This window comes from Paecilomyces variotii, assembly GCF_004022145.1.
Source record: "Paecilomyces variotii strain CBS 101075 chromosome Unknown C8Q69scaffold_3, whole genome shotgun sequence".
NCBI lineage: Eukaryota > Fungi > Ascomycota > Eurotiomycetes > Eurotiales > Thermoascaceae > Paecilomyces > Paecilomyces variotii.
Window position 1 is genome coordinate 2,166,227 of NW_021167142.1, and position 23,690 is coordinate 2,189,916.

Consider the following 23,690-nt stretch of genomic DNA (forward strand, 5'->3'; position numbering starts at 1 on the left):
CGGTTGAAAGAGACCTTGCCTCGTTCGTTTATTTTACTACCTAGCTTAGGCGGAGACTCACTTCTTTTTACGAATTCACATATTTATTCCCTCTAATACCATTCTCTCTGGAAAATTAACAACTTGAACAAGGCATATTGGACTCGTGTCTCAAGCATTCTTGTTTTCTATGTATAGTATTATGACCAGAGAGAGAGAGAGAAAACAAGGCCCCAGCATAACTGCACCATCTTCAATTGAAATGCCCTCGCCATATCAGAATCGAAATATTTATCACAAAACATGGCTTGTCCCCGATTGCATAGCCGATAACTAACCACACGAGAAATCAATCGCCCATCCAAACGCCTCCACCAATAGAACAGACTGAAGCAGCGTCACTGATCACGTCAAAATCGAACTCCTCGCTATCGTGAACTGTATCGGTAAAAGGCATGAACAGTGGCGGGAGTCGGTATCCACCCGATATAGCGTTAGTAAAAACCCAGGGAGGAACTGCAGGCTGGTCCCCATGATTGTATTCTCGCGCTCTGGATGGAGTCCTCCATTGGGACTGTTCTTCTGGATTCATAAACTGTTCGGAGCAGGACTCGACTGTGTCCGAGCATGGCACGGATGATGATGATGATGACGATGATGATAATGATGACAGCGGGCGTTCATCCAGTATCATATTCAGGGATGGCCAGAAAGCAGAATCTCGTCCGTTCTGATCTGGATTGACGTTTGTTGCTTCCCGTTCGATTTCGAAGCTGTCTGTAAATTGTTCAGAGCGGGTGTCGCACTCGGCTGCGACGGAGTATGGCATCGATGATGATCTGAGCAGACGTTCGTCACGTTCCGTGTTCGAAGCTGACCATTGCGAAGAGGATATATCCTCGTCGCTATCGCCTGCACCTGCAGAGAGGCCATATGTGTGGTCGTCGTTCTGTTCTAGCTCGGATGGGATCCAGACGCGGCCGCTTATCCAAGATGCCACGCTGGTACGGTCATCGTCATCGTCGTCGTCACCATTGTACTCGGTGCCATCTACTCTATAAGCAGGACCTGGAAGAGACGTCTCTCGATCGTGATCGAACAGGGCTTCCGCTGGACCGGGAGTCGTATGAGGCTGGAGAACTTGGTTCGGGCCTACATTATTAACATGGTCAGCAGCTATGTCTTTTTCACTTCTAGATAGAGTGAGGTCAGAATATTGACAAAGATGTTATGTCTTACCATTCTGGCCGTAGCCCGCACCCGTCGAACTTCGAAGTCGTGCTTGCTCCAGTTCAGTGTGCTCGAGGTCATCAACCGTCATACTGTCTGCTCTTCGAATCATGTCTGCCAGCTCTTCCAAAGCACGTATATTCGCGGCGATCTCGTGGCTGCTTGTCCACATGTCCTCTGGCAGCATGCGGCTCATCACGCTCATCCGGTCATAGTCAAGAGTGGGATTAGGATGCACGGCGAGGGTGAGGAGGAGGAGGAAAGCAGGATCTTCTCGCGTTATATATGAGGCTTGCCCCCCATATTGTTCAGTCAGACGAACGGTTCTCGACATCTTTCTGGTAGAGAAGAAGGAGGAAATTGGAAAGTTGTATAGGTCGTCGAGGCGTCAAAGGTGAGGGTATATATGAATATAGCTGGGGAGTAGATATATTAGCACGGGATCAATGTGAATTCTGGGCAGTGAAGATACTGTAGGATTTGTGGATGTAGGCACGTACCTGCCTGTTGGATTCACTCCGCAGAGATGTCTCAGATGCGGACCAGCAGTCACAGCGCCGTGCAATTTGCAATGTGGACGTGTCGAAGCACCTGTTCCAACCTTTGTTGGTGGAAATAGCGTAGAATAAGAATTCAAGGGACCAGATACCAAATGAGGAGATGGTAGGTGAATAGGCTAGGGGCTTCAAAAATGATCCCCAGTTAATAACTATTTAGATATATGCGTGGACCCACGCCTAGGGCCGAAAATCACACTCTATAACCGTGTCTATCAGATTCGGTTCTAAAGAGGACTATGACCTTGTGTAAATGCTAAGGAAACACGGAAAATTAGAGAACAACCCGGTTTTCTGCGAAAACATTTCACATCACAGCAGAATGAAATCCCTTACCTTGTCCATATCGAGATATATAGAGGTGGAGTAGAGACAGAGAGCGCACATCGTAATAGGCGAAATGAAGATTGTGTGATTCGCACATTGGATGTTTCCAAGTATATAACATGAGCGAGCCAAAGCAATCTCCTGCCATAAGCAAGATCTAAGTAGACATGGGTATGTTTCCTCTGCCCATGCGGGAACAACCAATCGCCTGCGTCATTGCAGTTTCCTAGTTGTAGTAGGTCGCTGCAAGCAGAGAAAGGAAGAGTACATGGTTGGCGCATTGGATATTCTATGTAGAGACAATAGGTCAGTTACAGGAATCTCAATCGGTCAAAACAACACTCGGAAAAGAAACCTTGCAGGGTACGGTATTTTCACCAAATGAAGATTCTTACCTATCCATATATATATACATTCCATACTTGGGGCCTCATAAAAAGGGCCCCAGTAGATATGGACATGCTTTTTCTATCCATATCGGCGGGAACGATCGATTTTCTGCGTCATCGAGGCCTCATAGTCGTACTGCGTCGCTGTCGTCACTCCATATCTAGGGCCTCTTCCACAAGGGCCCCAATAGATATGGATGTGTTTCTTCTTCCCATACCGGCAGGATCAACCAATCGCCTGCATCACAGCGGCCCCTTAGCCATAGGGGCTGGCTGTAAGCAGCGAGGAGAGGAAGACATCATGGTTCGTACATTGAACATTTCTAAATAACGATTTGAAGGGCTCCTAATTAGTCAGAAAAGCACACGGAAAGACCAAGAAATTCATGTATTTATAGATTGAAAACTCTTACCTCCACATGTACAGTTCGAGATATATGACAGTCTTCACTCCATCTTAAGGGCCTCATCAGCAGTTGCTTCAAGCTTCTCCCATTCCTCCTTGATCTCGGTGACAAACTTCTCCGGTTCAAGACCATACTTCTTGAACTCCCCGTCGACCGTTCGGTATGTTGAATTTACCAATTCCCGAAAACTGGGAACTGTACAAGCTGTCTGCTGGCTCTTGACCAGCTGGGACAACAGAACCCATATGATTAAGTCCATATCCTTGGGGAACTTCTGGAATACGGCATCCGGAGAACCTATTGCGTGGTTCCGATTTAGGTTCATAGCAACTTTCACAAGGGCGTAGGTATGAACTTGACGAATAGGGTGGCCCTCGTATGGGTATACAATAGGGTCAACGCGAAGATACCGAATGACCATTTGTACAAAAGCTGATTGAAATTGCTTTGCTGCGGCCATCGCTATGATCAATTCATCCCGCAGAGATACGTAAGGCTGGCGAGTGATGGGCCAAGCCGAGGTTTCTCGTAGCATGCGTAAAGCAGATCGGAGCTTCTCCATACTTTGTAATGCATCATTATCAGCGCTTGCGGATGCAACCAGGTTCCGCGCTCTCTCGTCAATGTCCTCCAGAGTGGAGGGGTCCAACGATGTTGGTAGAAACTGGTCTTCACGGGTCTCTTTTCCTTGCTCGCATTTGGAACAATTGCATTCGAAATAGTATCGCTCGGCTAGCTCCTTGCGTCGAACATTATACGGATAGGTGGCGTCAACGTACGAAATGAAGATCTGTTCGTCTGCTTTGATCGGCCTTGTAGCCTTGATGAATAGCTCATCGCCGTCAAACCCCACCACTGAGTTATAGTCACAGCTGTGGTTTATAAATGCCGCGTATGGGTGTAGGTATAGACCAACGCGATCATATAACGGGTTAACAAGGTTGAATGTGTTCAAGTCGATCTACATTGCGTGTCAGCGATTACTCAATAAAGACAGGGAGACCCTACTAACCTTTGCAAGGAAGGAAGCAATCGATTCTTCCTTCATATCAGTGCGTGAGTATTCCTTGACAGCTTTTGCTGTCAGCAAGATACGGTTCCACTGGTCTTGGTTCGTATCTCGAATCTCAGCGGCATGCGTTTCGAGCATCTGAAAGATGTCGAACTCCGAGTCATCGTATTTCTGATTTGCCCGGCGCAGAATAATCCGTAAGACAGCTCTCGCAAAGTTGGGTAGGATCTTCGGTTGTAGCTTGCAATAGATTGAGCATTCAAGTGAGTGCGCGAATTTCCAGTCCTTGGATTGGCAGGCCTATTTGAAATCATTAGTGACAAAGGATCATCACAGTCATATATGTGAGCGGTTACTGCCAACAAGTGATAATTGATGACGGGAGTCGTCCCCAACTTCACGTCACTGACAGTTACCGCCTTATATAGGTGACAGGAATCATAACGACCACTGAAGAGAGTGGAAAGAACAAAACAAAGCAAAGAACCAAACAGAGCCTTTGAAAAGACAAGATCATAGAATTGTAATGAAAGGAAAACAAAGAATAGCTGACAACCCCTACCAACTATTACATAAACATTTTCATTTTCAGACATGGCTGAAAACGATCTTATAATTGAACAGGAACAGACAGAAACATGGAACTCACCCTATCACAATACCTCACAACCTTACATCCCGTACAAGCTTTCGGAGGCTTAACCCCGTCAAAAAACTGCTTTTTCCCAAAACATCCCGAGCAAGTATCCTCGAGCTTAGGAGTATCGAGCACAGCAACAAAGGGACGGTTCGTCTTCAGCACATCTTCTCCGACATTGATATCCTTTGTAGCAAAGAGGCCATTGCCCATGTTGTCGGTAAGACGAGGCATGGCTTTAGTGTCCATTGATGGTGGTTGGTTGTGGGGTGACATTTTGGGGATGGGTTGGACCAGGAACTTTGAAGCTAATAACAACCAGCTTGTGGATCAAATAAGAGAATAGGAAGTCCAGATAGAAGATTCCCAGTCTCACGATTCACACTTCCTATCGCTCACATCCAACAGTTCAATGCCAACTGTTTCACAGGTAAACGCGCTCAGAAATAGTCGAGTAAGGTGCGAACAAGATGAAAGTCAGACGTCCCAGAGATCAACGTTGGTTCTATAAGATCAATTCTTCTCTAGCAAGCCTTCGACTGAATCAATGAAGAAGAGGTACTGTCTTCTGCTCTGAGAGGTCTATCGTGTTCTCTGTTGATCAATCAAAGGTTAATTTGTGACGGTCGTCTTGAGCCAGTCAAGAGACAAGTAAGAGGGGCAACAGAATCCACAATCACGTGGTTTCCACTTGAGATCCAATCCTGGAATAATATAATACAGTTCATCTCCTGACAGAGCAACACGGGGTAATTATTATTTTGAAGGCTGTAGAATTTGATATAACTCTAGGTATATATACACGTACATACGTAGATGAGCTAATTGACAGACCCGACAAGATAACAGAAGAAAAAAGAACAATGTTCTGCCTTCTCTGTACTTGACATGAGCGCATATGCAGCAAACCTAGTATGACAATAAATATGAAAGGGCAGACAAACAAGAGATTAGCTGCAAATACAAATAAAATCGTGGAACAGGAATTATCCACTCCTCCATACTCCTGCCCACAAGAACATCGTAAACAAGAGGAACGAGGCAGGGCAGGCGCTGTAACGAGCAAATAACAGGTCTATCAGGAGTAGTAGACAGCATTCATGCGAACAATCGTCTCGCATAAAACCGGAAAGAACTTTTCATCTAGCCAATGCGTAACTCGGGAGAGGGGAATGTATCTCTTCTTCTCGATCTTGGAATCATGCCAAGTCGAGTATTCACAGAAGCTTACCACCAACGAAGTCAGACCAGGTGCGGACCTCGGAGGGGATACCTTCCTTGCGGGGCAGCTTCTCGTTCATGCACTGAGCGAAGAGAAGAGCAGTCTGCAATTGATAGCCATTAGCAAAAAGGCACAAACATAAATACGGGGGATTGGGATTATCTTTTCATACCTTTGGCTCCATGAAGAGAGGGACACCAAAGTCAACAGCATTTCGGCGCATAACATAGTCCTCGTCGAGAAGAGTCTTACCCCTCTGCTTAGCAAGGTTGAAGACACCGCGGATGTCATACTTCTGGAACACCTCACGGAGCGCCCTCTTGTCCTGCTTGGGGAACTCAATAACGTCCACAGTCACGTTGCCCTTGGAAGCAGACTCGAGATGAGCCTTGACCTCGGGGCTAGCGGCATACAGCTTGTAGCCCAGAGGCTGCACGAAATCAACGATCTGGGTCAGGTAGTCACGGAGGTCACCACCGAAGAGAAGACCCTCACCAGGCTCCGGGACACGGAAGTTCATGGTGGCCTGGAGCGAAGCCCAGTAGGCCTCAACCAAGTCCTTTCCGAAACAGGCAATCTCTCCAGTACTGGACATCTCGACTCCCAAGAAGGGGTCAGCACCGGCCAGACGGGTCCAAGAGAACTGCGGCACCTTGGTGGCCAGGTAGTCACGCTTGGTGGACATAAGATCAACGGGCTCGGGAACGTCACGTCCAACAAGGGCCTTGGTCGCAACATCGACGAAGTTGGTACCCAAGACCTTGCTGACGAAGGGGAAGGAACGAGAGGCACGGAGGTTGCATTCAATGACCTTGAGGTCGGGCTCGCCACCCTCAGCGTTGTCGGCCTTGATGATCTGCATGTTGAAGGGACCGGTGATGTTCCAAGCCTTGGCCACCTTCTCAGCAATCTCCTTGACACGAGCCATGGTCTTCTCATCCAGGTTGGCCGGAGGAAGGACCAGAGTAGCATCACCGGAGTGAACACCAGCAGGCTCAACGTGCTCGCTGACAGCGTGCAGGATGAGGTTGCCGTTGGATCCGACAGCGTCGACATCAATTTCCTGAGCACCCTCGATGAACTTGGTGATAACGACGGGGTGATCGGGAGACACGGCACTGGCGTTGAGGAGCTTCTCCTTGAGCTCACCAGCGCTGTAGATGACGCTCATAGCAGCACCGGACAGGACGTAACTGGGACGAACCAGGACGGGGTATCCAACAGCCTCGGCGAATTTCTCTGCCTCGGCGACGGAGGTGAGTTCCTTCCAAGCAGGCTGGTCGACACCAATGCTGTCCAGAATCTGGGAGAACTTGTGACGGTCCTCGGCCTTGTCAATGTCCTTAGGATCCGTACCAAGGACCTTAGCGCCACCAGACTCCTGCAGACGGAGAGCAATGTTCTGCGGCAGCTGACCACCGACAGAGACGACAACTCCAGTAGCAGACTCCAACTCATAGATATCCATAACACGCTCGTAGCTCAGTTCCTCGAAGTAGAGCTTGTCAGCGGTATCGAAGTCGGTCGAGTAGGTCTCCGGGTTGTAGTTGATCATGACAGTCTTCTTGCCCATGTTGCGCAGGGAAAGGGTAGCGTTGACAGCACACCAGTCGAACTCGACGGAGCTACCGATACGGTAGACACCGCTTCCCAGAATGATCGTTCCGTGGTCATCGAAGGTCACATCGTGAGACGTGGCGTTGTAGGTGGTGTAGAGGTAGTTGGTGTCAGCAGGGAACTCGGCGGCCAGAGTATCGATCTTCTTAACCCATGGTCTGATACCGAAGCTCTTTCTGCGAGCACGAACATCGTCCTCGGTAGCGCCAACGCAAAGAGCAATCTGCTTGTCAGAGAAACCGAGCTTCTTGGCCTTGAGCATCATATCCTCCTTGATGCCGAAAAGGCTACCGATCTCCTTGAGCTCATTCTGGCAGTCGACAATGTTCTGGAGCTTGTACAGGAACCACTTGTCGATCTTGCTGAGCTCGTGAACGCGGTCAACGGAGTAGCCCTCGTGGAGCATAGCCTGTCCGACAGCCAACCAGCGGCGGTCGGTGGGGTTTGCGAGAACCTCATCGAGGTTCTCGAACTTGTCACCCTGGAAACCGATGAATCGAGGGTCAACCTGACGGATAGCCTTCTGGAAGGACTCCTCGAAGGTACGACCAATAGCCATGACCTCTCCAACGGACTTCATGGCACTTCCAATGTCGCGGTTGACGTGCTGGAACTTGCTCAGATCCCATCTGGGGATCTTGGTCACAATGTAGTCCAAACTGGGCTCAAAGTTGGCCGTGGTGGTCTTGGTCACAGCGTTGGGAAGCTCAGGCAGGGTGTGTCCGAGACCGATCTTGGCAGCGGTGTAAGCCAGCGGGTAACCGGTAGCCTTGGAGGCCAGGGCAGATGAACGAGACAGACGAGCGTTGACCTCAATGACACGGTAGTCCAGGCCATCGGGCTGCAGCGCATACTGGACGTTGCACTCTCCAACGACACCGAGGTGACGGACAATCTTGATAGAGGCAGTACGAAGCATGTGGTACTCCTCATCAGACAAAGTCTGACTGGGCGCAACGACAATAGAGTCACCAGTGTGGATACCAAGAGGGTCGAAGTTCTCCATGTTGCAGACGGTAATACAGTTGTTGGCAGCATCACGGACGACTTCATACTCAACCTCCTTCCAGCCCTTGAGAGACTTCTCCACGAGAATCTGGGGGGCAAGAGAGAGAGAGCGGGAAGACAGGTTCCTCAATTCCTCCGGGTTGTTCGCAAAGCCAGAACCCAGGCCACCAAGGGCATAGGCGGAACGGACAATGATGGGGTATCCAATGTTTTCGGCGGCCTTCAGCGCCTCTTCGACAGTGTTAACGGCAATGGACTCAGCGATGGGGATGTCAATCTCATTCAAAGCCTTGGCGAAGAGGTCACGGTCCTCACTGGTCTCGAGGGTCTTGACGCTGGTTCCCAGAACCTTGACGCCATATCGGTCGAAGATACCCATGCGGTTCATGTGCACACCCAAGTTCAGAGCGGTCTGACCACCGAAGGACAAGAAGATACCGTCCGGACGTTCTCTCTCGATCACGTAGGTGACATATTCGGGCGTAACGGGCAGATAGTAGACCTCATCCGCGAGCTTGTGGTCTGTCTGAATCGTAGCAATGTTCGGGTTGACCAGAACGGACTTCACACCGGCCTCCTTCAGAGCCTTGAGCGCCTGGGAACCTGCAATTTTTTTCAATCTCCGCGTCAGTCAACTGCTACTAAAAAAAGGATGAAATCCCATGCGGCCGGTTCCTCAATCGATCGATCCCTGGAAGTTGCGCGTCCCAGGAAATCTTATCCTCCGAAATTTTTTTTATTCTACCGTCCCGCTCGCTTGGTACAAAAACTGAATCCAACCCTCCTCCAGACACGCAGACTTACCAGAGTAATCGAATTCTCCAGCCTGTCCAATGGCCAGACCGCCACTTCCAATCACCAGAACCTTCTTCACATCGACGATATTGTCAGAATCCTTGACCACACCGCTGGCAAAGTAGGCCTTGGACGAAGGGGGGTTCTCAGCCTCCGATGCCAGACGGCGGAGAGAGCTGGAGAAAGCGCGCAGCTGCTGCGGTCGGTAAGGCGAAGGGAGCTTCTGCTGTAATCGCAGACCAGACGCCGTCGAGCGGGCAGCAGTCTGGGTAGAATACGAACGCAGGGCCAATGTCGCCGGTCGCGTCTCCGCGAGGCATCGCTGGCGCAGGAGCGAAGAGCTCAACCGCGCACAGCGGGCTGGAAGAGCCATGTTCTGGAGAAGCGGGGAGGGGTGGACTTTTTGGAGATAATTTGACAGGGAAAAAAATAAAAAAGGACTTGAAAAAGGTGCCCGGAGAGAAGAAGCAGCAGTCAATTGACTGCGAACCAGCGTCCTCTGGTAGACGGAATGAGAGTGTCTACTCTGGCCTGCTGTTTCCTCTTCTCCTCACACGCGCGCGGCCCTTGGGTAAAAGAAGTAGATATGGATGACAAGGAAATTTTCAAGATGCGGAGAGAGACCGAGGAGGAGAGGAAGATTTTAGCGGCGGCTCCAACGAGACTTTTGCCCACCGGATGAGTCAATGGGCGAAAAAAGACGGAAGAAAGAAAATCAGGGAAAGGATAAGTTGAGAGGGTCCGATAAGAGCTCCGGTGTGCGGAGCTCGTTGGTTATTTGTTAATTAGTTAATTATTTTAACTTAGTTAGAGTGGGTTTTCTGGGAAGCGGAACACTTTTTTTTCTCTCTTTTTTTTTGCCTGTAGACTACTTTTCTGCCGCCAGCATACATAAACTGTTCTGCTTATTCTCAGCCACGATGGGATGGTCAATAATGGATATGTTTAATTAGACTGAAAGGACCATCAATTGTTTATTAACCATGTACACATACAAATAAATAAGTGGTTGATTCAGCCCATCAATTATTGTATAACTACTGTGTTGAATAATAGTTATTCAACCACTCCGGCAAAGAATCCCGAACAGAGTCACGATCTCCGCAATCGTCTGGAGTCGATCAGCAAAGAATTTACCCAGCTAAAACAGATGCAGCCAATCAGTGCGCGATCCGTCCAGAAAACAGTATGCTTGTGCTCCGCATCAGATCAAATAGTCTCGACTACTCAAGCACTCGGACTGCTATCGCGCGGGTATCATCGCGGGAATCGATCGGTATGAATCATCACAACCTCTTTCTCGGGACTTCTATACGTCTCCAACAACCCCAACACGCCCGTTGAGCCCCGACCAAGGACCCCGTCCTGGCGCGCGCTTCTCCGTCCGGACCTGTCGAGTTCGGGACCTCGTCGGCCGGACTTCGGATGCCCAGATATCTCCCTCGTCCGGGGTTGCTCCCGCATCGTGCTCCTCCTCGTACTCCTGGTTGATAATCTCATAGACCTCCTGCAGCGTCTGCTCTGCGCTCTCTGCCATCTCCTTGCCCACGTCCGTCTTCTCTTCCACATACGCCCGTTCGTGCGTGCGAGCAGCGCTAGAAGCAAACGCCCAGGCTTGCGCGCGAGACAGTATCTCGTCTGGCTTGGCCAGCTCCGGTGACTCAGCGGCGGATCGCGAACTGATGGCGGTGACGGCCTGTTTGTAACGAGGCTGGCGAGCCAGCAGTGGGTATTCCGGAAGCAAATGACTCTCATCACTGAGACGGTCCAGCATACGACGCGCTGTAGACTTCTCCTTGGCCAGGATTCCGGACAGATACGTCTTCTGCAGCGCAAGGGACTTCTGCGTTTTGGACAGAGGCAAAAGCACCTCGCTCGCGTAGGGTAAGAGATCAAGCACTTCCATGTCCACTACCTCTCCGGTAGAACTTCCCTCAGTAGTAGATTTGAGCGGACTCTTCGCTGGCGGACTCGCCAGCGGTTGCGACGCGACAGAGATGGAGTCAAGCAGTGCCCGTCGAGATTCCACGTAGCTGGCATATTGGTCTCTGATCTGCTCCTTGCGCTCCTCAATCGCCTTCGACATATCATCCACTTCATCCTGCGAGAATTGCGGCAGATAGTCATTGCCTTCTCCCCCGGACGCAACCAGCTTGGCTTCCACCCACTGGACTAGCTCGTCACGGATTCGCTGCAAAGCAGCAACCTTGACACCAGCAGAGGCACTTCGCGCTTCGAGTGACTCCCGGCTGGCCTGGAGTTCCTGCAGCAGCTTCTTCTCCCGATCCAGCTGGGACTTCGCCCGTAAGACAGCTTTCTCCAGCTTGTAGACCAGTTGTCCCAATCCCTCGCGCATCTCTTTCGAGCCCGACGTGCCGCCTTCCATCTGACCGTCCAGCTGGTCTGTTCCCCGCGATGAGTATCCCGACTTGTAGAGACGGTCCAGGTCTGAGGCGTCCGGTGCGTCGAGCCTTGCTAGATGGTCCTCGAAAACTTTCAGCTTCTTCAATCGTCGTCGGTCGCGGAGGAGAGCGAGGTAGGTTTGTAGTTCGGCGGAGGGTTCCTTAGACAGACGAGCATCAGCTGCGACGTTAGTCTGCTTCATGAGCTTCCGCGAAGTGACATCGTCCACGAGTGCATTGTATTCCTTCCGCGCAGCAACATTCTCCCGCAATGCTTCCAAATATTCCTTTCGCAGTCCGCTGAAGTCAGCAGGCACGCAATCCACGCTCACAACACTCTGCGGGTTGCACAAGGAGATGTGAGGCTGAGACTGCTGATTCCCACCGCTCGAGCCATCCTCTGCGAATTTGATCTGCGATTGAAGGTATAGAGTCAAAATCTGTCGGGTCCGGAATGCTTCCTGACGGCTCTTGAGATATGGTGCCAAGGGCTTCGCGAAAGGTGGGATGGATATCGACGTGTCGGGGCGATCCGCCATTGCCCCGATCCAACCTGTTGAGTGAAAGCGTGAAATATCTTGGAGAATATCAGATCAAGCTAACGGTTAGGAATGGCCCATCAATCATATGTCAACAACACATGCTCTTGGGGGGTTGTTTGTTCTTGTTCTCTTCCAGCCGCTAAGGTGTACTAAGTTAACTACCCCGTAAGTTGGAAGCGGATTCGCGCCGATTATGTAACTGCTATCTACTCTCCAGCATCCAGAGATACAAAATAAATAAACCTCATAAATAAATAATCTCCCGATCAGGGAAATATCGAGTCTTGAAAGAATTTGGTTCTGGGATCTTTTTGAATCTCCAGGGATCTATATTGAATTGATCGTAAATAATAGCCCGAGCGGGTCAGTGACACTATTTTCCCTGTGGCCTGGCTCCGAAATATATTATTCTCTCTCACATACCTTTATTCCAAACCATCAGAATCATCGCCTTGGAGATCTTTCGAGATCCAGATCAATTGACTCGATTTAGAGCATTGTCTCATGTAGTATATGAATGCACAACATCCATACTGTGTTGAACGGGGCATTCTTTCGTTCTATGGGCTGTCTCGTGACACCAGGTCTATTGCGCCGACCAGACGAGCCTCCTTGGGGGCGATCGAGCTAGTTGTACGAGCAATACATAATAATACGTCAATTGGTCAAGGGCCATCATCTGGACTGCTTCCGGAAAATAGTAAATATTATTAACCGTTTCATCGCTCTTACAGGGAAAAAGGATCGCTCAAAAGTTGTTTGATCGACAAGTTGGAAACCAAGCGTACAATGCTCTCAGTGTCAGCGAACGAAGCCATCCCATCTCAGGGCAAGTAGCCTGACTGGGAGACATTCGGATTCTGGGCTAGTAACTTGATTTCATCAGCAGTCATCAGGTGTTAGTCGTTTCTAAGCCCCTGAATATCGGTTTATTGGATAGGATGGTTATTAGGTTAAGGGTCTCCGAGGGAGAGAAGAGAGAGAGATCACCATCGAGCTGAGAAGTTCGGTGGGTCTACGAACTCCGAAGATGGTCTGTGATCTGGTGAGAGAAAATGTGCCGCCGCCAGTGTTATCGATTCAGTTGTGGCCATTGCAAAACAGGATGCGCATCTAGCGGTCGAAGATGCGTCAAAGAGAGCATAGTGCGCTGTTACCTAGAAGCATTCCAAGCGAGAAATGCATTGCATGGGAAAAGTCTAAGATAGTATTGCCTTAGAGCAATCAACACCATCAGATCATCATGATGAAGATGCGCTTAACTGATTGTCACTAGGTTGAAGTCACCAGCCACGACGGGGAGTGGGCTTCTTTGATATGGTAGACGATCGGACGGGTCATTGACTTCATTCGGATAGGACTCCATGTGTGTGTGGCGCTGGGCGCATGAATACGGAGTCCATAGCTCGTCCCAGACTGAGAAATGGCGTGCCTCATGATTAACCGATATGAAGTCCAATTCTGCATAACTTAGATATCTGCATTTCAGCCTCGAAAGGCGCAGTGGTATGCCATCCGTCCAATGAGAATATTCTGTTCATCGAACCCCGTGTGGCGGTGCTGAAAGCTGGCCATCTTTTCGAGTTAGACTGTTAGAGGGAAGAATGAATGAATGCGGTGGTGGCGCTCAGACGATATTATTATTTTTATAAAATGAGATCAGGAACGAAAGTCTGTCGGCCGTCGAGTTCTCCACATCAGACTGACTGACCCTGTACCTTTCGAACTTGGTAATTAATTAATTAATTAATAATTAAAGAAGAAGAACCGCACTTTTGTAGACGATCATTATATGAAGATGCCTTGTTTTTTTTTGACAGCACGGAGGATAAAAGATATCTACGCTATGAAGTCATTGGTGCCTCGTGCTGGCTCGGTACTCAAGGCGAATGTTTCCGACCATTGGCATTTCTGATCTCTGGGCATTTTGTGATGGCCGCTATCTACCTAGTTAGTTCAATCCATGGTCTTTCTGCAATTTTAGCCTCTGCGCCAATCGAATTGTCGTGCTGAACCACCGGACCAGGTGTTGCAGCTTGTCAGGACTCTCGCTTCTCTGGTATCCTGTCAAAAAAAAAAAGCCTGAAACGGTATTAACTAATGAACTAATGCGCCGTGCTTCCTCCAGCAACATCTGTATCCGACGCCGCGCCACACTTTGGGACGCTAGGCCCCTGATAAAGAAATCCGGTTTGAAGGAACAAGATGCATGGCAGTAGCGTCGAGCCAACAATCTTTTTGTTTCCGGCGTGCTGGCCACAGTCGGGAGTCGAGTGGATATTACCATCCCGCTTCCTCTCCGATTTCACTTTAAGTACTCTTCAGCCGCGCTGTTTGCGGATATCTTATTCGTCCCATTTGACATCTTTCTTCTCTTTCGGGAACACCGGCTGGTACCGAGAAATTAGAGCAGCCAGCATATATGATCCACTGACCGTCCCAAGCTGCTTGAGTAAATTCATCTGGACTTTCCTCTCAACTGCCAGTTGCCCATATCCATATCCTCTCTCTTACACCAGACTGTCGGAAAAGAGCTGGAACCCGATTTGAACCGTACAACTACAAACACAACCACAACCACAGACAAACCTCGAACCGTTGACATGGCTTTAAAAGACTCTTTTCGCATCAATCTCAAGGGCCGCGGTCTGCCATCCCGGCCAGACCAGGGTCTCCGCTCCAAGAGCTCGCCAGAACAGACGCAGAATAACGCCGTGATTCCTGAAAGACCTGCACCAGCCCCAGCCCTAGAGAAGCCACTTCCGTCAACACAGTTACCTTCTCCGCCGATGTCCCCGACGATGGCTGTTCCTGGGAGCTTCTCGCAGATCTCGCCAATCAGGCGCGGCCAGGAACTTTCTCCCAAGGAATTTTCTCCCGTGGAATTCTCTCCCAAGGAACTTCCTCCCAGCCCTCGAGCCCCGGCTGGTATCATGACTTCGCAAGATGATGACGACGGTGCGTCTCTGGAAGACTTTATACCTGAGCCGGAGGAGAACTCGGGGGAAAGCATCGACGCTGCTATCACGACCGCACCGGCCAAGGAGGGAATGAACGGAATTAACAGCAATGATAATCTCCCGCCGCCTCCGCAGCAGCTAGAGCCAGTCGCAGCGCCGCTGAGCAAAGTGCATTTTGCATGCTACCAGTCGCATAGATCGATGCCTGTCGCAAACAACTACTGGTATTCAGTTCCCTGCATGACTTGTCGGAAAGTTGATCAGCAAAGCCGATACCGGTGCACATTCTGCTGTCTTCGCATCTGCGGTGATTGTTTCCAAGGTCTGCAAAAGTGCAACGACCGCTCTCTGGCGGAGTTTCTCGACACTCGTCCGACAGCTTAATAATAAGAGTTCGATGGTCGAGCACTGGACATGTCAATCCATGTTTCAGAGCAAGACAGAACGTTTGTTTTGATGATTTATTGGGATGAATTCGGTTTGAATCGGAGTTAGCAGCGATACAGGAGTCATGCTTATTACGAAATTGACCAACAATATTGAAGACAGAAGAGATCTGGGTGAGAGCCCATATGCAGCTCAGGGTCCGCGAGCGGAGTATAATAGTTTTCCGATACTTGCAATCCCTCATCGCAGGGGTGGATTCCTGATATACTCACATACTTCCGGGAGAGATCTGTGGTCTCAAAGTCGAGATGATACCCAAGTATGCGAGGGCATGAGCTAATGATTAGCTTCTTGTTCTGGCAAGACGGACTCGATTTGTTCCCTTTGAAGTGTATATATTTTGCTTATACCCGTTGAATAATCGGTTTAGATTTTTTCTTTTGCTCGAACAAAGCTATTTTGACACTCTACCGATGATACCTCGTATTCATTCAGAGCACATCTCGCGATGGGATTTAGATCGGCGCAGGCAAACCGCTGGCTATCATCGTGGCAGCATTCAAGGAGCAATTTTTTGCTATATATTAGATCTTGGTATCAATAAAAGTAATAATTTTTATACTCGATCTGGCCGACGGGTGTATTTTCCCATTCGTAGCCCTTTCCGTTTGAACCGATAGTAGAACATTTCGCAGAATGAGAAGTCGTTCTTGTTTCAGAGCACATATGGGTGCTTCGAGAGCCCCGTACTAGTCAATGTATGGTCGACCTTCATATGTTCCGAACAGTTGCTGCAATTTGCTAGAATCTGTCTGCAACAAAAACTGTCTATTATTCTCTGTACGTTAGAGGAAAGCAGTTTACCGTTAGTCATGATCTTCTTCGGTCAGGCCGGGACAGCCATCCAAGGTGTCTGTCTCATAGCGGTATTTGCACCAAAAGCAATATCGATGCTTCTCTCGTAAGTATAGAACCAGTCTCATTAACCGTTCCTTGGGGTCCAGCTGATTGAACTCGTCGAGTTCTGGGTCTTCTTCGTCAAGTTCTTGTTCTACCACCCTCGCAGGATCTGTCCGGAGACCAAGAGCGTGTCGATCGTCAGCGTCCAGGTTGGGGTCTTCATATCCAGGCAATTTCGGGTCTGGAAAGAACGACGATGGGAGTGACGTCTGCATAATATGACGAGCTTGGATCTCGCGCTCCTTTTCTTCTCTCTCGCGCACAAGGCCACGGTACAAAACGTTGATCTGAGAAGTCGGCTTGACTTTGGTTCGTTTGCGAGACGTCGCGGATGATTTCTCCTCTGCATTTGTGTCATTTCCTTCCTCCTCCTCTTCCCTGCCGGGAGACTTCTGGTCGGCTCCGGACGGCTGAGCAGCTTCATCGTCGTCATCAGATTCCGTATCCAACTTCTCAGCAACTTTTTGCGCTGCGCGTACTTGGGCTTCCGTCCGACGTTCCTCGCGTTCGAGCCTCATCCGTTCTCGATAGTCACCTTCTTCGGCTTTGACTTTCTTCGACATTTCTGCAGCTTCTTCTCTTATTTTACGCTTCTTCTCGTTATCCAGGCCTATCCCACTTCTGTCTTCCTTCACGATTATATTTAGAGGTTCCGTGCGCGGTCGACCCCAGTCGTCGGTCGTGGTTGTGGCCGTGGCAGCTCCGTCCGAAGAGCCAGCAGGAGCTGCCATGCCGGTTGATGGCTGCTTGCCAAGAGCATCTCCTACCTTGAAGCCTAACTTGGCCATCATCTGGAAACCTTTGTTGCTAGGATCCAGGGCGGTCTTAGCCAGGGCTGCTTCGCGACGTGCAGCCTCCTGAGCTGCACGTTCCGCTTTGGAGGGAACCTTTGCTTTTGCTTCGGCCTGTTCATAGATAAAGACATTTAGTAACTGGATATGACGAGATATGGAGAGATACTGAGTGTAAGCAGCAGATGCGCGTGGGATTTCCCGAGCAAACCCGGCGAGCCTCAAGACGGAAGTAGGAAGTACGACGTACTAACCTCCCGTTGCTTTCGGAGTTTCCGCTGCGCAAAAGTCTCCTTTTTCTCCGGCTCTATAATGGCCATCGACATATAGTCTTCTTCCTCATCCTGGGCGCTTTGTGGAGCCATACTTAGTCGGCGCTGTCGCTGTTTGCCGTGTCCCTCAACCGCAGGCAGGTCAGCCGATCACCAGCGCAGAAGAGAACGAGGCTCAGAGACAAGAGAAGCGTTCACGAGATTCTAGCGCACGGCCAAATCTGGTCAGTCTTGCAGTAACTCGAGAGCGTACTCTCACGTCAGTGGTGCTCAGAGTGGCGGTGTTGGTTTTGCGGGGAAGCCGATCTTGAAATCTGAACTTCAAGCTTTTTTGCTCTTTGTCGATCTCAAGAGACACCACCGAGGCTGACAATCATTAGATATCTCAGATCCAGATTCAGACTCAATCAATCCCTGCTCATATCAGCACCATTCGATCTGTCAGGTTTGCTTTGGAAATCCATCCAAGTGGGACTATTGTGTGTAGGTAGAGTTTGTTCTGCTGCAAGGCGCTTCTCGTAGCGCTGCAGCTAAATCGTCTTTCGACGCCATGTGCTTTTCTTTTTCCGCCTTCGAAGGTGTATACCATTGATCAGCTCCTCCGCTTCAGGCAGCCAGTATGCGAGAGAGACGGCCTGGGGGTTCTTTTCGGTCTTAAGTCTTTTGATTACTGAGATTTTAGCTTTGTGAGATAATGACCAGCATGACTCTGATCTGCTGATCCTGCTATCTACTTCCCAATGTTCCCAGTCACACCTACCACTGCTCTTGTCCTCTGTCCCACAGTGTCATCCCTAGTCGCGCATAAAACGAATGTATTAGGCGTTCTTCCATGTGAGGCCATCCAACAGAAGAATGCCCCTGGCTCATTGGCCACGGGGCGTGCACCATTCCTCGACGCGACGGCGTGAGTATAGTCAGATATGGAATGCAAGGATCAATGGACACTTCTACCGACGTTCTGGCCAGCCGAATAGAACCATCCGAAGATACCGGCCACCGATAGATAGACACAGGCTATCTGTTTAAAGATGGAGGCTGTCCTGGCGTGGGAGGTCTCACGCCTGGCTCCATTCTCATCTCCTACACAATGGCGGCGCGAACCATGCCGTTGCTGCTTCTCTCAGTCCTTTCTTGCTTGCTCTTCTCGTTTGCTGCTGCGCAAGACACCCTGGTAGATCTGGGTTATGCCAAGTATAAGGGCCAGGCATTTTCAAATGGCATCTCTCAATGGCTCGGGATACGTTTCGCTGCTCCTCCCATAGGCGATTTGCGCTTCGCCGCCCCGCAAGATCCTGTAGCCTCTGGAGACACAGTCAATGCGACAGAGGTAACGTCTATCCATATGAAATCTGCTCTTCGGTTTCGTGCGTTATGAGACCAAGACCATGTGACAAAGACTAACGTCCTTCCAGCATGGGCCGCTTTGTATCTCGACCTCCACGAACCCAATTCCAAGCAACATGGCCGAAGATTGTCTATTTTTAGACGTCTATGCTCCTAGCAAAGCCAGCAATTCATCCGAGCTTCTGCCCGTCTACTTCTTTATTCAAGGCGGTGGATTCAGCGCCCTCGCCAACCCTAATTACGATGGCACCGGCTTGTTACTGGCCTCTAATCTGAGCATAGTCATTGTTACCATCAACTACAGAGTTGGGCCTTATGGGTTTTTGGCAGGGAAAGAGATTCAAGAAGGCGCAAGTCTGAACAACGGGCTGAAAGATCAAATCAAGGCTCTGCAATGGGTCCAGAAACATATAAGCAAGGTAAATAATAACAATGATCACAATAATACCCCTACTATTACTATTTCCTTTTTTTCTTTTGTTTCAAGAAAATTTCCAACCCTAGTTAGCATATATCACAGCTGACGTCTTCGCATAGTTCGGCGGGAACCCCAACCATGTCGTTATAGGCGGACCTAGTGCTGGCGGTGCATCCGTCACTTTATTACTCTCAGCCTATGGCGGCAGGGATGACGGACTGTTTCATGCGGCCGCCGCCGAGTCACAGAGCTTTGGCGGCATGCTTGATGTCGCCGGGAGTCAATTCGCGTACGACAACCTGGTCAATCGCACCAACTGCACCGACAGCAAAGACACATTAGCCTGTCTGCGAGCTCTGGACATCGTCAGTCTCCAGAAACAAAACATACAGACCCCATTTCCAGGGGCCGAAATCCCGCCTTTATACATGTACGGACCCACGGTAGACGGAGATCTCGTCCCGGATTATACATTCGCCCTATTCGAACAAGGCCGCTTCATCAAAGTCCCCGTGATATTCGGCGACGACACTAATGAAGGAACCATGTTTGTCCCCAAAAGTACCTCCAGCGTCAAAGAAGCCGATACCTTCATCCAAGCCCAATTCCCCGCTATTCAGCCAATACAACTGTCCAAAATCAACTCCCTGTATCTGGGACCCAATTCCACTCGCAACTTCCCCCAATCCAGCCCCTACTGGCGTCCTGCCAGTAACGCCTACGGTGAAATCCGCTACATATGTCCGGGCATCGCCCTCTCTGATATCTACGCTAAATTCGGCGTCCCATCCTGGAACTACCATTACGCCGTGTTGGATCCCGATTCGGAGAAATCAGGCCTCGGCGTATCTCACACAGTCGAAGTGAACGCCATCTGGGGCCCGCAGTACGTTAGCACCACGCCTCCTAAGTCTTATACGACTACAAACGCGCCCATCGTGCCTGTCATGCAGGGATATTGGACGAGTTTCATCAGGACTTATAATCCTAACACTTACCGGGTAGCGGGGAGTCCGAGGTGGGAAACGTGGTCGGAAGGGTTGTCTGATTATCAGAGAATCTTTATAAGAACCGGAGACACGAAGATGGAGACTGTTTATAAGGCTCAGAAGGAGAGATGTCAATATTTGAAGTCTATTGCGTTGGATTTGAAACAGAGGTGAGGTTTTAAGGGGGTTCTCGGTTTCAATGGATATGTAAGTAATGATTATGATCGATATATGGTATATACGTTCGCTATTGGTAGATAGTTCATATTTTATTGGACTTTTCTTGAAAGAGATTCTTGAGATAGTTAGAAAGATTACCAAGTGTTCCCTTTTTCTTTTTTGTAAATCCCGACTTCATGGATAATAGACGTGATTCCATGATGATGATGATGATTTAAAAATAAACAACCCCCCCCCCCCCCCCCCCCACAAAACATAACTTTGATAACCTGTACATACAATGTACGTACACATATGTACAGTATAAATCTATGATCCTTCCGCTTATTAGCAGCAGCAGCAGCAGCCGTGGGTATGAAATGACTAAAAGGAAACACTTCATTTCTTCCCCTGTCTGAGCTTCTTTTCCCTCTCGTAGGCCTTGGCTTCTTTTCCTTCCTCGCCTTGGATCTCCGCAATAAGCCTTCTGTACTTCTTTTCGTATGCCGCGTCGCGCTCCTTCTTTTCGCGCAACTGTTCCCGTGCGATGAAGTTTGCGTCCTTCCGCAACTCGCGCATAGCACCCTTCTTCTCCCGCTTGTACTCCGCTTTCAGTCTGTTGGATTCGGCCCGTTCTCTGTCTGGATCGTAGTGGCGATCCGGGTTGAAGTTCTCTTCGAACTTCGGTATGGAGGTCTTGATGGCCAGAGGACGGTGGTTATGCAACAGCAGAGGTCGGCGCTTCAAGGTAGCTTGAGAGATGAGATTGCCCAGCTTGTCAATAAGGCTCTGCACGCGATCTTGCATGGCCACGGAAACCTTGTTTGAGCAGGACTTCTGAACATGCTCCAGCACGCGTTGAACTTGCTCGAATATCTCACGGAAAGCTGACCGGTCTGTCCACATGTCTGCTGCGATGTCCAAGAGAGAAATAAATGTTGACATGAGACTAAGTTTGAGTTCCTCTGCAGCGTTTCCAGAATGGTGGGCCTCGACAATATCCCAGAACTCAAGCTTTCTGGTCTCAATTGTCTTCTTCGGGATAAGTCGTAAAGACTGAGGAGGCTGTCTGGATGGGAAGAAACCCAAACTGGTTTTTGGGTCCGTGGGACTCAATACGCAGAGAGCATTCAATGCATAATTCACAAACTCTGGGATGTACCGCTTTGAAAGGTCTTGGTACTGCAGAACCAAGCTCGCCGCGTACGCGCCCGTCGCCAGGTCAGCCAGATCATTAATGCTACCCTGCCCGAGGTAGCGCGCAAGAACCAGATTGGAAGGCGTGGAAACGGCATGGAAGTGGTCTGACGTAGGAAAGACAGTCGAGACACCGGTGAGGATAACGAGATCTCCAGGGGTAAGTTTCAAGGGACGGTCTGCTGTAATCGTACGTAGATGCGCTCGGAAAGCCTTAGCCACGCTCTCAGGATGACTCTTTGCTAGAGAATGAACGTGTCGAAGGATGTTTTCAAGGATAGCAAAAGGTGGATGGTCCGGCTGGTCGGCCAAGTATGCAACATGTTCGACCAGTATCGCCGCGAACCGGCTGAGCTTAGACTTGTTGTCGGGGTGAAGTCGATGATGATGCAGTGCTCGAATCCTCTGAACAACAGTGGGCAATTCCTGAACGGGAACATCCTTGAGAATTTCCAGAAACTGTTGGTGGTTTTCGGGGCATGGATAGGTATAAGCTGCACCTTCATTTGCCGCTTGTGAACCGCCCGCTGAAGTTGCCTTCGCCGTGTCTTCAGCAGGAAGAGTGAGGCCGTTGATCATCTCATCTTCTTCTTCATCATCCTCCGATTCGCCTGGAGACTCGTCCTCGTCGCTTTCGATGAACGAAAGGCTAGCATTGGAATCTGTTTCCACCAGGTCCTCGTCAATAACAAAGTCATCCTCGTCTTCCACGCCAAGCTCAGGGGCGCCGTTGACATCCGTGGCTGGTTGGACGAGACCGAAAGTTTTCGCATCGTCTGGTATAGATTCGTCTCCCGACTCGTTGACATCCTCTTCTTCATCTTCTGATTCACTCTCTTCCGAGCCGCGCATTCTGCGAAGGCGCTCTTCCTCAAGTTCCTTCAATCGTCGCGCTTCTTCCTCGGCCTTCTCCTCCTCCGTTTTAGTGCGGTCAGCCGGCTGGGAGCGCTTGTCGAATGTCAACTGTTTCAACCGTTGATCATATTCGCGGTTGGCTTCCTCTTCGTCCTTTGCGTTCAATAGAGCAGCGCGGTCAGGATTCATCGCCGCTGTGTCCTCCTTCGGAGGTTCTGGCTTGGGCTTTGGAGCGGTTCCTCTCAGCATTTCGAACAGGTCAGGAAGGCCCTTGTCGAGCTGTTCTCGTAATTCATCATCGTCTTCCTTTGCCTTTTGACGCTCGTATTTGTAGAACTTTGACTTGGCAATGACTTCCTTCATTACTTCCTGTTTCGACTTCTTCCGTTCCGGTTGTTCTTCCTCGTCTTCATCTGCGAGGCCATCCATCTCATCCTCTTCTCCATCGACAACCCGTCGGCGTTTCCTTGACTTTTCGCTATCCGAAGCATCGTCGTCCAGACCCATGATATCTGTTTCCTGAAAGTCGTCTGCCATCCCATCCTGATCAAACGATAGAGACTGCCCTCCGTGTGTGAGTTGAATCTCCTCGTCCTCGTCATCTTCAAGGTTGAACAGAGATTCCTTTCTGAATTTCCTCTCATTCTCTCTGGCGAACCGTTCCGCCGCCCTTTGTTCCGGGGTCATAGTCGGGTCGTTTTCACCAAAACGACGGTCCATAATACCACCGACTCTGTTCTTCGAGTGGAGATCCCGAAGCAATGTCTCTCGTCTCTGGTTAAAGGGCTTGTGAGCATTCTTCTGGTCGGCATGATCACTCGGGCCAAACTTACCCTCTCCTCACCCAATGACTTGGTGACACCGGGTCTGACATATCCCGCACCACCAGCACCTTTCGAGACTGCATCTCTAGTTGTGACATCGAACTTGACCGATTTTACTGGAGCCTTTATCTCGAATGGGTTGAACCGTTCTCTGATTCCTTGGAGGGCCGCATTGCGCTGAAGTCGGTTCTGGGCTGCTGCACCAGATTTTGCATTTTGGCGCTTCTTCTTTTTCGACTGCTGGGGTCCCAGAATACCGGTCTCACGGAGAGACGTCTTCAACTGCTTCAGCTGCGACGGCGGCATGGCGACAGCTGATGTGCATAGGCGCTGAGCGATAGAGACGGAGATTTTTTGGGAATTTTCCAAAGCGTAGGCTCACCGCCTTCGCGATTCGGACTATCTGG

At 49.9% G+C, this 23,690-nt stretch overlaps 8 protein-coding genes across 8 annotated transcripts; 2 read left to right on the plus strand and 6 right to left on the minus strand.

Moving 5' to 3' along the window:
• Positions 1-146: 146 nt before the first annotated feature.
• C8Q69DRAFT_221372 (hypothetical protein) lies at positions 147-1,862 on the minus strand. Its single transcript, XM_028626294.1, has 3 exons — positions 1,710-1,862; positions 1,219-1,625; positions 147-1,131 (listed from the first exon to the last, which is right to left on the minus strand). Exons 2-3 carry the CDS (start codon positions 1,541-1,543, stop codon positions 329-331), a joined length of 1,128 nt encoding a protein of 375 aa, XP_028486867.1. The 5' UTR covers positions 1,544-1,625; positions 1,710-1,862; the 3' UTR covers positions 147-328.
• Positions 1,863-2,686: 824 nt separating this feature from the next.
• C8Q69DRAFT_221290 (hypothetical protein) lies at positions 2,687-5,246 on the minus strand. The gene is made up of 4 exons (XM_028626293.1): positions 4,551-5,246; positions 3,902-4,201; positions 2,896-3,850; positions 2,687-2,825 (listed from the first exon to the last, which is right to left on the minus strand). Exons 1-3 carry the CDS (start codon positions 4,812-4,814, stop codon positions 2,930-2,932), a joined length of 1,485 nt encoding a protein of 494 aa, XP_028486868.1. The 5' UTR covers positions 4,815-5,246; the 3' UTR covers positions 2,687-2,825; positions 2,896-2,929.
• A 509-nt stretch (positions 5,247-5,755) lies between these two features.
• C8Q69DRAFT_443615 (large subunit of carbamoyl-phosphate synthase) lies at positions 5,756-9,553 on the minus strand (the record flags this gene model as incomplete). Its single annotated transcript, XM_028628931.1, has 3 exons — positions 5,756-5,863; positions 5,933-8,988; positions 9,190-9,553. 3 exons carry the CDS (start codon positions 9,551-9,553, stop codon positions 5,756-5,758), a joined length of 3,528 nt encoding a protein of 1,175 aa, XP_028486869.1.
• Positions 9,554-10,489: 936 nt separating this feature from the next.
• Positions 10,490-12,121, minus strand: C8Q69DRAFT_506088 (hypothetical protein; the record flags this gene model as incomplete). The annotated part of the gene is made up of 1 exon (XM_028632768.1): positions 10,490-12,121. One exon carries the CDS (start codon positions 12,119-12,121, stop codon positions 10,490-10,492), a length of 1,632 nt encoding a protein of 543 aa, XP_028486870.1.
• Positions 12,122-14,727: 2,606 nt separating this feature from the next.
• Positions 14,728-15,468, plus strand: C8Q69DRAFT_443617 (hypothetical protein; the record flags this gene model as incomplete). The annotated part of the gene is made up of 1 exon (XM_028628932.1): positions 14,728-15,468. The coding sequence occupies one exon, from the start codon at positions 14,728-14,730 to the stop codon at positions 15,466-15,468; it is 741 nt and encodes a 246-aa protein (XP_028486871.1).
• A 434-nt stretch (positions 15,469-15,902) lies between these two features.
• C8Q69DRAFT_221284 (putative G-patch domain protein) lies at positions 15,903-17,749 on the minus strand. The gene is made up of 2 exons (XM_028626292.1): positions 17,477-17,749; positions 15,903-17,336 (listed from the first exon to the last, which is right to left on the minus strand). The coding sequence occupies exons 1-2, from the start codon at positions 17,585-17,587 to the stop codon at positions 16,338-16,340; spliced, it is 1,110 nt and encodes a 369-aa protein (XP_028486872.1). The 5' UTR covers positions 17,588-17,749; the 3' UTR covers positions 15,903-16,337.
• Positions 17,750-18,495: 746 nt separating this feature from the next.
• On the plus strand, positions 18,496-20,492 carry C8Q69DRAFT_221098 (putative triacylglycerol lipase). Its single transcript, XM_028626290.1, has 3 exons — positions 18,496-18,824; positions 18,910-19,260; positions 19,379-20,492. Exons 1-3 carry the CDS (start codon positions 18,585-18,587, stop codon positions 20,420-20,422), a joined length of 1,635 nt encoding a protein of 544 aa, XP_028486873.1. The 5' UTR covers positions 18,496-18,584; the 3' UTR covers positions 20,423-20,492.
• Positions 20,493-20,670: 178 nt separating this feature from the next.
• On the minus strand, positions 20,671-23,624 carry C8Q69DRAFT_221469 (putative rRNA maturation protein). The gene is made up of 2 exons (XM_028626295.1): positions 23,293-23,624; positions 20,671-23,233 (listed from the first exon to the last, which is right to left on the minus strand). The coding sequence occupies exons 1-2, from the start codon at positions 23,587-23,589 to the stop codon at positions 20,807-20,809; spliced, it is 2,724 nt and encodes a 907-aa protein (XP_028486874.1). The 5' UTR covers positions 23,590-23,624; the 3' UTR covers positions 20,671-20,806.
• Between the last annotated feature and the right edge of the window lie 66 nt (positions 23,625-23,690).

Excerpts from the sequence above, each read along its gene's own strand:
- C8Q69DRAFT_221372 (XM_028626294.1), bottom strand. The coding sequence starts at position 1,543 with ATGTCGAGAACCGTTCGTCTGACTGAACAATATGGGGGGCAAGCCTCA. Across the intron at positions 1,132-1,218 it reads TGCGGGCTACGGCCAGAATG|GCCCGAACCAAGTTCTCCAG; the intron begins GTAAGACATAAC and ends TTAATAATGTAG.
- C8Q69DRAFT_221290 (XM_028626293.1), bottom strand. The coding sequence starts at position 4,814 with ATGTCACCCCACAACCAACCACCATCAATGGACACTAAAGCCATGCCT. Across the intron at positions 4,202-4,550 it reads TTGTGAGGTATTGTGATAGG|GCCTGCCAATCCAAGGACTG; the intron begins GTGAGTTCCATG and ends GATTTCAAATAG. Across the intron at positions 3,851-3,901 it reads TTGCTTCCTTCCTTGCAAAG|ATCGACTTGAACACATTCAA; the intron begins GTTAGTAGGGTC and ends CACGCAATGTAG.
- C8Q69DRAFT_221284 (XM_028626292.1), bottom strand. The coding sequence starts at position 17,587 with ATGGCTCCACAAAGCGCCCAGGATGAGGAAGAAGACTATATGTCGATG. Across the intron at positions 17,337-17,476 it reads AACTCCGAAAGCAACGGGAG|GCCGAAGCAAAAGCAAAGGT; the intron begins GTTAGTACGTCG and ends ATCTATGAACAG.
- C8Q69DRAFT_221098 (XM_028626290.1), top strand. The coding sequence starts at position 18,585 with ATGGCGGCGCGAACCATGCCGTTGCTGCTTCTCTCAGTCCTTTCTTGC. Across the intron at positions 18,825-18,909 it reads ACACAGTCAATGCGACAGAG|CATGGGCCGCTTTGTATCTC; the intron begins GTAACGTCTATC and ends ACGTCCTTCCAG. Across the intron at positions 19,261-19,378 it reads TCCAGAAACATATAAGCAAG|TTCGGCGGGAACCCCAACCA; the intron begins GTAAATAATAAC and ends GTCTTCGCATAG.
- C8Q69DRAFT_221469 (XM_028626295.1), bottom strand. The coding sequence starts at position 23,589 with ATGCCGCCGTCGCAGCTGAAGCAGTTGAAGACGTCTCTCCGTGAGACC. Across the intron at positions 23,234-23,292 it reads AGTCATTGGGTGAGGAGAGG|AGACGAGAGACATTGCTTCG; the intron begins GTAAGTTTGGCC and ends CCCTTTAACCAG.